This window comes from Vanellus vanellus (genome assembly GCF_965231255.1).
Source record: "Vanellus vanellus genome assembly, chromosome: 4".
Taxonomy (NCBI): Eukaryota; Metazoa; Chordata; class Aves; order Charadriiformes; family Charadriidae; genus Vanellus; species Vanellus vanellus.
In genome coordinates, this window is record NC_138909.1 from 71,923,424 (window position 1) to 71,935,824 (window position 12,401).

At 42.5% G+C, this 12,401-nt stretch overlaps 1 protein-coding gene across 1 annotated transcript in view; it reads right to left on the minus strand.

Moving 5' to 3' along the window:
- The window catches only part of GABRA4 (gamma-aminobutyric acid type A receptor subunit alpha4), a gene marked incomplete at both ends in the record, with an annotated part of 38,655 nt that extends 27,440 nt beyond the window's left edge, over positions 1–11,215 (minus strand). The window contains 3 exons of the mRNA XM_082482343.1: positions 1,420–1,487; positions 10,872–10,990; positions 11,133–11,215. Coding sequence (XP_082338469.1) covers positions 1,420–1,487; positions 10,872–10,990; positions 11,133–11,215 — 270 coding nt within the window. The remainder of the gene's footprint in view (positions 1–1,419; positions 1,488–10,871; positions 10,991–11,132) is intronic.
- Between the last annotated feature and the right edge of the window lie 1,186 nt (positions 11,216–12,401).

Consider the following 12,401-nt stretch of genomic DNA (forward strand, 5'->3'; position numbering starts at 1 on the left):
GTCTATGTGACGGATTTTGTAATATGAGATTTCAACCGTTTTGATTTCACTGGGTACCAAAGTAAGCCAGCCCTAAAAAGACATTCTCATCATCCCCTGTACTGAGACTATATCACACTTTGCTGTTTCAGCGAGTTTTATGAGCAGCCACATTCAGATTACATTGGGTCACTAATGGATATATTAACTAAAAATCATTCCAAAACCAATTCCTAGATCCCTGAATAACCTCCTAACCCCTAATGATGACAGGGGAAACATCTCCCATAAACTCTACTTTTGCCAGTTCCTTACCTATCTTCAGTCCATGTTCTCACTCCTGCCTTCTCCGATATAACTAATAACTTCCCATGTGGCACCATGTCAAATGCTTCAATGAAACCTGAGAGATGCCATGTAGCCCTCATTTTAGATTTGAGGCACACATTACTAAATTTCCTTGGGACCAGATTCTTGCACCCCTTGTCACACTGAACAGCATCACACTGTACACGACAACCATTGAAGGGGTAAGATGCATTTCAACATGAGACTGCGGTCATGAATCTATAGCCCTTGAAAAAATATCTTGCTGTCACGTACTTTTCCACATGATAGAACCATATTAGGTGCACCACAAAGTTCACGACAGCACTGTATGGGAAGAACGTTACTGCCCTGAAACTGCCTTTCCCTTAAAGAAGTTCAGTTCGGCATATATGGCTGTGTTACTTCCATGGGATTTCTTGGATATTTTATAAAAAGAGAAACTATTGTGTGATTTAAGGGTAGGGTATACCACTAGATTATAGAAGTTGATGAGAGCTATGCTGGATTTGACCTCAAATGAATGCAGATGCCATTCAGGCACAAATAACAGTACGTGCAAATGTAACATTTCTCTTCTGTGACTATTTCATGCACGTCACTTTGACATTCAATTTCTGCAGACACTTATGAAAACTCTTATCAGTCAAACATTTGCTGAAAGTGATGCTAAAAGAGGCACAAAGATCAGCAAAGGGCATTCATCTGAAATGAAAACGTCAACAAGTATTTGTGAAATGATGTCATTATTATTCACCTGAGAATAACACAGGTTTCAGAAAGAGAAGGCAATTTCAAAGATACAAAGATATTACCCGTTTTCCCCACAGTAGACTGACTTAGATGCTCCCCAGAAGGCCTGATTCTGCCTCTATACCATGAAAGTCTGGTTTAAATCCTACGAAGCCAATTCCTTAAGCCAGGCAAAAAAACAGTGAAAGTGTGACCAGAATCAGGCCTGACGTATCTAATTATAACCTGCAAATGAAGCTGTTACTAATCTTGTCTACTTTGCATGAGTGACAGAACAGCACAGATGAAGCATCCACTCCTTACTGCAGTTCATGGTTTCTAAGAACCAGGAAATGGCATTTTAATCCCAGAAATACATACCATTTCTACATCAGAAACAGGTCCAAAACTGGTGACATATATATCTGTTTTGACTTCAGTAACAGGACCTAATGTATGAAAAGGAAGTGAGCAAGAAAATTTGAATTTTGCAGGTCAACAATTCCCATAAATGATCCTGGCGTGTGAACAGTTATCACTTTGAGGGTTCTGTGGACAAGCGAGAGCAAAATGCAAACACAGGTCATTTCAGATAAGTCACTAATAACAAGCACTGCTCAATTACCTTTACCACATAAGTAAATCAAAAGCAGCATTTCCATGCAAATCCCCATTCAGAAAGCCAATGTTGACTCAACGGATAAGAAAACAGATGCCAAAAAATTAAAAGGCTCACTGAAAACACCATGCTAATTAACAACAAGCACTGAATTCAGGAAATCCACGTTCCCCAAGGCATCTATTACTAACATTCAGTCCTACCGGTAATAACTGGACTACAGATATCAGCATGCCATGCACCGGGCAATTTAGTACTGCAAGTAACAAGAACTGCATCCATATCCTGAGATGCACGTAAGTGCTTTAATACTAACAGTCAAATCAAAAGTGGGATATCAAAACGTTTTTGAGGGGCTGAACCTAGGTCCAGATGCTACTACAAAGCCTGTCTTGAAGGAACTAGTGATACTTAGGACACTGTTCAAAACGGTGCACCGAGCGGAGGTCTTGCGCTCTCACAGCTGGGCACCACATGGCAACCATCAGAGAAAGCAGTTTCGGTTTAGCATATCATTTCCTTTGCTACAGGACAAAGCACCTTGACATTTCAGATGGGCATTCACTCTACAGTACGCGCTACAGTTCCTCTTAAACCAAAGAACACATGCACTAAACTAATTTCCTGGGATTTAGGTCTGTTCCCAATGTAAAAGGCTTGAAAGCTGCTAACCATTACTGGTTACTATGATGATTCTGTGATCAAAGCACTAGCTAACAGCTTAATTCAGGTAATTAACTCACATCACAAACTAAAAAAAAAAAATAAAATTAAATCTACTGATGGTCTTACCAAACAGAATCATTTGGAAAAAAAAAAAAAAAAAAAAAGTGATCTACAAATTCACAACCATAGTTTCTAAACCCCTACTACTCAAATTTCTAAAGAGGATAAGGGGCTTGAATCTGTTAATTCAGGTTTTATCATAGTATTTGCAATCTAAAAATGAAAGGAGGAAAGACTTAAGACTGTTAGCAGCAGTCCTGCAAAGAAATGCCCCTCTTGTAAAGGAAAAAAAAAATTAAAAAAAAAAAAAAAAAAATCACTGTTCACAGATGTCACTTTGACTCAAATGTTAAAAGGAAAAAAAGAAATAAGCAATTGGAAAACAGGGAACCTATACTTCTTGCACCTAGAATAAGTGTCAAACTGTGAACAAAAAGTAAAATAAAACCATGCAAAATTATTTCACTAAACAGTTTGCAAGTTATGTAGAGAAGAACAGCTAAGAATTTTTCAGCTAAATGTCAAAAAAACGACTTTGCTGGAAGTTAACAGTTTCACAGAAGGACATTTTTTCAAGATAAAATCTAAATAAAATTCACCCTACAACATTTGGTAGCTCAGCAGTCCCTGGAAAGTTGGATAGTTTGGCATGTCTGTCTTGAAAAGTTCTTAAGAAGAAATTCCCAAGTTCCAAATAACACACTTTCACACCATGCTGTTTGTTTTGCAGTGGGTTGTTCTCTAAACATGTCAAATGGAAGCTGCTCCCCTTTCCACAAATAACGAAGCGTTCATTAGTTCAGGGAAATCCACGAGTGCTTAGACCACTCGTTTTTCTGACAGCGTAGTTCTGTGATATTTCTTGAATATAAGTATTTCCGGAGAGCAGAGGAGCTCCAAGAGATTGGAAAAGTCTTACTAGAGCTGTCAAGATACTGGAAGTGAAGACATTCATCTGCAGCGTTAGAAAATAGGGGAGAACAGCACAAGCATAATTGTACATAGAAATAGAAGAGATCCAATCGTATCTGACCTCCCATAATCACAAGACTATAGTTTATCTAGGGTTCGTTTAAATACAGAAATATTTCTTCCACCTGAACTTGAATTGTTTCTGAAATCAAAGTTCTACAGAAATGAAGAAAGCATTTTCCCACAAAACTCTAATAAGAAAATGTAGGAATTAGGCTCTGTTACACAGTAATAAGAGTGAACTGAATATTCCAGTCAGTTCCTGAATCCCTTTCAGTTCCTGAATCCCTTTCAAGAACAGCTTTATTTGTTAGTTCTAAGAAACCAAATAGGAATATTCCTCAAAAAAAAACCCCAAACAAACAAAAAAAAAAAACCACCGCAAACCTTTAACTACTTTCCTCTGGCGATATCTTTTTTTCCTTAGCTCTCAGAACACTGTAATTTTATAATCATATCAAATTAGGCAAAGGGACAGATTTTTCCCCACAGGCATGAGCTATTTCTCCTCAGGCATTGATTTCTTTTGTTTTACTAAATGATAACAGCCTCACCAGCAATAAGCGTTCAGAGATTTTTTGCAAGCTTATTTTTTGGAGTCGCTCAGAAAAAGGGGAGAGTTAAGACCTAGACGCTAATCTCCAAATCAGCAAGCCTACGATTTAATGCTATTAGAAATCCTATAGCAGCAGCAGTATAGGACTAAAATTATGCTTGAGTTCACTCTTCAGTAACTGCTATTCTGCTCTCAAACCTGGAGTTATTAGTAGGACCCATGAGAAAGAAGGAAACAGGAACTCTCAGACAATAATGAAGCCACAAAATAAGGTTGAAATTGAAGTTTACTTTTGGTTGCTCGCCTGACACGATGGCAGTACAGTGACAAAACAAATGTTAAAATCACATTTTAAGCCACTAGCAAATGGCAGATGAATCTGAAATGAAATATTTTAGGCATCATAACAGTTATCCAGCTAGTACTGACGTGCAAATCCTTGCTTTGCATCCAAAACCCTGGTCAAACATTAAAATGGTTGGTAGGAGTGAAGACAGCAGCAAGGGACGGTGAAGCTGATTATCTCCCTAATGCTTTTCCTCCAATTGCAGCCCTGTCGTGCTCCACGTCTTCCACCTACATTGTCAGTTCACAACTGTTAAGGCCAAATCTTGGATTTTCTAGCACATCCCAGTACTTAATGCCAACCCAGGAGTATCTATGGTGACGCCAAAACCTGTCCCTTATTCTCCTTGTTCTAGAAGAAAACATAACTCCAGTTGGTGACAATAGCGGGGGTACAAATAATGAGTCATACTTTTTTTTTTTTTTTAAACTATTATTAATCGTGGGAATTCCTGACAACGAGGAGGTGATCTGTAGTCACCTAACCTACTTTTACTGGTGATTTAAGCAGCCCTCCTAAATGAACATGTTGCACCACTTAATCAACTCAAGGCTCTGCAAGCAGAAGATCCTATTAGAATCCTTAACACTATTACTGGCAATAAAATGCAGCGAGTTATAAGAAGGCCAATTAACTTTAAAATATGACCATTTGGGCTTATCCCTCAATGGATGTTCAGCAAGCATCTATCCACCATAAATCTTCGGGAATACTGAAGAACTATTTATAACATACTGGTGTGTATTTTTATGTCAATGAAATAGGAGGAGAGTCCTACACACTGCAGTGGGAACAGTTAAGTCTGAATCACTGCTTGCAAGATAATATACTGTAAAGAAGCTCAGGCAGGATTAAACGCAACCCCTGCAAAAGAGCCAGAATAGTTCGGTGTTAGATAGAGATGTTATATGTGGGCTGAAGAAGCGATGCCAGGCCCTAACCCCGCGAAGAGGAACATAAGACAGCTCTCCCATGCGTTTTATGCCAACATATGGGTTGAACTGCAGCACGGCTCCCAGCGAAAGACTTTGGGCTCCATTATCCCCGCGTCTCCATAGGCAACTGTCACTGCAGAGACCTCCACTGTATGTAAACAGTCAAACCCGGCACAGGCTTTCTGTATACTGCAAATTTTGCCGTCAAGAGTCACGCAACCAATCGGGAACGTTAGCAAACAAGTCTGCACAAAGGTTTCAACACACAGAGTACAATTTAAATGCTAAGTGCAGTTATTGCTGCTATTACGAGATCAGTCCCAGGCTACATAAACTACATGAAATTATATTACATCAGTTCCTACAGCTACATCTAAAAAAAAAAAAGGGGTTGCTACAGATTTTTTTTTTTTAAATATAACTACATGTGAAAGATTTGGTGATTTCTCTTTCCAAATTCTTGCTGCCTGAGTACGGTTGATATCTTTTAAGTGAAGAAAAAAAAAAAAAGAAAAAAAAGCCACCATATGAAGCATGTTCTCTTGTTTCATCCTATCAGAAAGAACAGCTGAGGACACCTGCTATATGTAAGATTTCTGTTAGATAGCCAGAACAGCTAGGTAGGGCATTTTTAAAAAAATTAACGTAGAATTCAAACACGTGGGCTACATTCTCGACCAAAAGACAAATACAATAAACGCAGCAGCACACAATAACCTTTGCTTCTACGTATGTTCATCCATCAGTATGTCTGAACCCTGAAAAGGGAAAAACATACTTCCAGAAATGAGGAGATTACTGGGTTTTTTGCCTGTTTGTCAGCAGATAATCTCTGCTGAGACAGCCAACAAGCTTGATACTGGTGCCAGTTTTCATGATGTGGACACCTGTCTACTAAGAACTGGACTAAGAATATCAGCTAATTTTATACAGGTCACTGAACAACAGACAGATGGTAATGACTTCAAGCATTACTAACCTGGGCCAAATTCAAATCAGTCAACTACAGGTATCTAACACCATATCCTGTTAAGCCTTTGAGTCATCTACTCTCATCAGCTGAGGAAGACTGGACAACTGCCTGAAAAAAAAGCAATCAGCTTCACTTTACAACGCTCGCTTCAAGTCCACTTGCAATCTAAAGAAATACCAATAAATTACAGTATCTATTATGCTGAGCAATGGAACCTTGAAGGTATGCCTGAGTGCCTAATAAGAGCAGATAATTACATAGATATTTTTCTTTTCTCTAAAAACAGAAAATGGTCTTTGCTCTTCAAATTTATTCTGTGTTAATTTTCTGATGAAAGTAATTTCTGCATGGACAGGAAATGAAACTCTTCAGAAATGCTGTTCATCAGCTGAACATCACGCAGCCTAGAAAGGGCAGAGAAGCCCCCTCCTACCCTTCTTAGGGGAGACAATAGCCAACATATTTAATTCCATCAAGTACTCCGCTGCACTTTCACAGGTATGAGATCATGAGAAAGACTATGAAGAGAGGAAGAAAAGAAAAAAGAAAATGAATGAACACAGTCCTGTTCCTTCTACTCATGAGGCAGTGTACGTGCCAACTTCCCAACGGAAGGCCACAGAGCGATCACCATTTCGCTGGCTGATAGTGAGACTTGCAGCTCATGCCAGACTACCTCACACAAATAAACCGAACCCAAGAGGACAGAGAGCTCCAACTTTCCACCGACTGATGGGCAACCACGCCACAACGAGCCAGTAACGTGCTGTGGGCGATACGGTCAGCTTGTTCAGAGCTAACGTCGGGGGGCTTCGCACTCAAGCTAAGCGCCTTGGGCAGGAGGCAAGTCACACACCACCTTCTTTCTTTGGTCTGGCCCCACACAGCTGGCCATTAAAAGCAAGACACCAGAGATGAGATGGTCTCCAAAAGGCACAATTCATTGAAATTTGCAGAAACGTGGCAGCACACAAGTGACGCTGCCCTCACCAGCTTGAGTCCCTCCATTCTTTCTTACTTCCCTAAGTGAAGGCTTAAGAGTTACTGTATCATGAGAGCTTCAAAGACACCGGTACATTTTTTTAAAGTTACAATCCAATCCAGGTTTGGATCGGACTTCACAGGTCCCTATTTATGTCAAGAGTTGCTCAAGTAAAGTCTGAAACCATGCAAGTGTTTAAAATGGCAAATCAGACCCAGGCCTGCAGATAACGCTCCTTTTAAAAAGTCTCTGGACTTTTCACTTTGAAACTAAACACCAGTAGAAAGGCAAGAAGGGGGTTTTCAGAGAAAATCCAGCTTTTGCAACTTTCTATTCTTTTCCTTAGTGTCACACACAAAATTGTTAAAAGCAGATGAAAACTGGAGTCGGGGTATAACCAGAAATGCTTTTGCTTCAAAGTTTTACAGCTGAATCAAAACAGCACTGTGGTAATGCTCTTGAAGTTTTCCAGCAGATAATGCTTTTAGTTAATAACACTACAAGTGCCTTCTGTAAACACCCTGTTCTTATAGAGTGGTTTTGACCAGGAAACCCACACGCATTACAAAATGCCTTCCAAAATTCAGGATAATGATATAATGGAGCATACAGCGTCGGGAATGGAACTGTCTTCACTTCCACACCACTATTTTCAAACATCATACAGCATTACTTTATTCATTAGTCCCTATATACCTTCCCTCTACTGAAATTCAAAACTCTGATTCTTTTAAAGTCTTCCTGGCAGCACTTGTGTGGTTGTTTTTTTTTTTCTTTCCTACACTAAACTGCCCATTCTGCTTTGTTTCATTCAATTTCTAGGTGAAATCTCTTTGCTTCTCTCTTGCTTCTTTAGACTTCCCCCCCCCCCCCCCCCGAACTTAATGGGAATTTTCACTCAAATGATCTTTAATAACCTTTTTCATAAACCCTTTTGTTTATTACATACCAAACCTCACAGCGCTTAGTAAGTGACAGCAGCTTTTTAGGTTTTTTTAAATCCATATAATAAAGTGAGTTTGGAATGCAAGGTGTCAATCCAATGACACGGAGAACTTAATTCTTCTATTAACCCTCAACATATGCCATGCTCCTGCATAAGAAGTACCAAGAGAAGCTTCCATTTACTCCATTGAGGTTCAAAACCCACCTGAGAGACTACTTCCACATCTGCAAGCATGCTCAGGCAATTTAACTTCTCTTCCGTAACTACCAAAAATTGTGCTAATTAATGACAGCATGGAGAATTTGGATCCAGCTTTAGGAAATCTCCAAAATTCAATGTTTTCTACTTCGCTCTGCATGCAAAAAAATCTTCATGAATTGTTATTTGTGGCAACTCTGGAAGATGCCAGCAAAATTCAGAATTTGGGTACCTCCCCAAATCTGATTTTAAAAATCATTTGCGCCAGAATTAGAAATGTTTTCATTGATTTGAAGTTTAAAATCAGCATCAGTCAGACCTCTGTGCGGCCTTTTGTTCTTAAAATAAAATCTTCATTTCATTTTGAGCCTCGTGAAAACTAGATGGTGAATCAGCTTCAAGAATAAAACAAAAATAAATATTCCACTCTTCATCAGAAAGTGACGTAGCTTTAATGCTACCAAAACACACTATACTTTCCATCTCTAAATACTCCCAAACTAGTGAGTTTGAAGATGAAGTCCCATTTGAAGATGAAGTCCTATTTGTCATAGAGAATTATCAGGAAAAAAAAAAATAGGGAAAACTTCATTTGGATAGTGTATATTTTAATAACTAATCCATAGTTATTACTCCGAGTTATGTCGAAAGGTCAAATCTGCCCAACTGCAAACATTTCTTCCTTTGGTTGGTTTTGGCTTGTTTTGTTTTTGAAAGCTGTTCTTGTCAAATCAGGTGAAGATAACTTTTGCTGTAAGGAGCTAGGGAGCCAGACATCATTTAAAAAAAAAAAAAAAAAAAAAAAAAAAAAAAAGCTTAAAAAGCTTGCCCCCAGCCCCATGTTACTTAGAAGTTCAAAACTCAAAGATTAATGGTTTAGATGTTATAAGGAAGGAAGAAGCAAGAAGCAATATAATATCCATTTTGTGAAGTATTCACCCAGAAGTGTTTTCCCCAGGCTGAAATCTGAGAGGTTTTTTCCTCTCTCTATCATTTACTTCGATATTGCCATTATGGTAGTTCAAGGAGATACAACGAACTTGTTCTCCTTGATAGCATTTTGCTGAAAGTCTGCAACACTTATTGGGGAAAAAGATCTACTCTTGCAAAATATCCTGCAAAGGCAACTGTATTAAAATAAAAATCAACATAAACTGTATGTCATATTACATATTTAGTCGTCGTTTAATTTTGGAAATCTGATAATGCTCATAAAGCATCTTTGCTAGATGACTAATTAGTTGGCATTCAACCTAAAATGATGCCAAACATAGAACATCTCTTGTACGCGTGCAGAAGTGTTTGTAACCTCTCCGCAGAGACTAAATTGCAAAAGGCTACCAGTTCCCAATGATTCCTCCGGGTACTAACAAATTTAGCGTCCTTCTCACTTAATGCGTAAGCTAACTTACAGAAGGCCTCGTTTATTCCATACGCTCAAAATAATAAAGGAGTGACACACGATGCCAGGTGTTGTCCTTTAACAATCACGCATGTGAGCACTGTATATGGCATGTGGGGAACGTGTTGACATACATGTCAGTGTAGATGGATCACGTGTATGAAGAAGGTACTTTCAGAGGAGGAAGAAAGTATTTCACAACATAAACCTACACAAGGATCTCATTCAACACTGTATAGGAAACTGCCTACAAAACACTCAATATAGCTTTGTGCATCAGGAGAAGGACTGTAGCGTTTCTTCTTAAATCTTCCATTTTACTTTCAAATCTGTATTTTTAATATCTTCATTCCAGATTACAAAATAACCTTCTATTTCATCTGGATCTTAATGATTTTTGGTTCCAAGTCCCCACACGGTAACATCAAAACCAATAAAGAACAGCAAGTCTGGCTGCTTCTTCAGCAGCACAAAACTGCATCTTAACAGCCTGGGGCACAAAGGGGCATAACCCCCCCACACGCAGAGCCCAGGTGAAGGCACATTCAAGACTCCTCCACTTCTAATTCCTATACAGCAATTAAGTCTACTATTTCTAAATCAAAGACGGAATTCCAGCAACCATGGCAAAGAACTGCTGTGCTCAGGCACCTGAGCTCTGGTTTTCCCTAACTAGTGGAACAGAACCCAGCAAAGACCTGACCCCTTAGGCTGGCAAAAGTACACTTGTTTCTGTTAGGACCCGATCCGTTGCATTTAGGCATCAAAAACTACCAAGACCCAGAAGAATCTGGATGTCAGGCAGGTCTCTGCATCCTCATCAACCCAACGGCACACCAGCTTCAGGGCACTTTTTTGGGGGGGGTTCTCTCCCCAACCGCCCCATCCGCAGCGCAAAAGCAGCATCAGCCCGAGCCCCGGGTGTGGGCAGAGCAGCGAAGCGGGGGCTGAGCCCGGGGCGGCCCCAGCGGGGTCCCCACGGCGGGGGTCGCTTATCCCAACACCCCCACACACACCCCCCGGGGGCTTTCGGGGCCAGGCGCTACCTCTCTGCCAGCCCCTTCCCTCCCTGGACCCCGGGACGGCGAAGGGACGGGACACACACACACACACACGTTTTCGGTCGGTAACGGGTCGGCGAGCGCTGCGCCCCCCGCCCGCCCCCGCCGCCCCCGTACCCCCGAATCCCGGTCGCAGCCGGTTGTCATAGCCATCCAGGAGGCTGTTCAGGATGCTGGTGAAATTCTCCGGCCACAATTTCTCCTCTTTTTTGCTCTGCCCTGGCGGCCCGGTGAGACTACGAGGCAAAGAAGGAAGGGGTGAGCGGAGCCGCCGGCAGCCCGCGGGGGGCAGCGGACACCGGGACCGGCCGCCCCGGTACCCCTCAGCCCCCCCATCTCCCCCCACCCCCGCCTCCCGCCGCCGCCGGGGGTACTCACCACGTCGCCAGGCACAGGCAGTGCAGGAGGGCGATGGAGAGACCCGAGGACATGGCGATGGCTGGCTCCTTGGCAGAAACCATCTTTGCATGCCATACTTTCACGCCTGGCCACGTTAAACGCCTTGTCCGGGGCGGGAAGGGGAGGGGAGGGGGACGCGGGGACCGGCGCCGGGAGGAAGGGGGGGGGGGGGGGGGCGGGGGGACGGGGAAGGAGACCGCGGTGGCGGCGGCAGCCCCCGGCGGCCCTACATGCGCGGGGCCCCGGTTGCCAAGCGCCCGGTACGGGCGGAGGAGAGGCGAGTTTCTCCGCGCCGTTAACTCTCTCGGGGCAACAGGCGCCGGTCCCCGCCGCTCCCCCCGCCCCGCCCCGCCCGCGGCCCCGCGCTCCGCCCCGGTGCCGGTGCCGGTGCGAGAAGGGGGGATGGGGATGGGGATGGGGATGGGGGGGGGTCCCGGTTGTGAGCGCGGCGAAGTCCCCCCCTTCGTCCCAAGCACCTCTGGTCCCCAAGGAGTGGGGGGACGACACGATTAGTTCCCCAGGGTTTGGGAGCAGCAGGGTCCCTCGGCTCCGGTGTAAGAGGAGCTGGGGGGGGGGGGGGGGGGGGGGGCGGGGGGGCGGAGAGGAGAGGAGAGGAAGCTCCGACTTCAAGGTTAAAAGGGAGCGCATCCCAAAACGGATGGGAGTGAGTGGGTTATGCTGGGTTTCTAAAAGCCAAAATGCCAGAATGAACAAATGGTTTCATGTTATATCTTCCTTTTTTTCTTTTTTTTTTTTCCCTTTTCATTCCTATAATTAGGAAACATTATTTGGTGACCCAAATAATTTCCATTATACAAGGTCCAAGGGATTCTGCAGCAATTACAGAAAAATCCACTCAGAAGTGTTGCTGGTCTGTCACAGGCTGTTGGGATGGTTGGGCGGAGAGGGGAAGTGAGGGGGAAAAGAAGAGAAAAGGCAGGGGGGATGTCCCCCACACAATAGGTATTGGCAATAACTTGTTTTCTGATCAAGTGTGCTGCAGGGACAATTGTTTGCATTTGGAAATCCGTGTGCATGTCAATTTTAATGAGGATGGTGAAGTTCATGGTGCAGGAGGACACAGAGCAGGTATTGTAATTGACTCCAAGACTACAGTACTGTCAATGCTGACATAAAAAGGCTTTATTCATTACTCACTACAGTATCTCCCAGCACTTAAAGGCCTGATTATCTTCAAAACTACTGTACACTTGAAATCTTCCTGATTGTACTTCAGAGCTTGTTCCA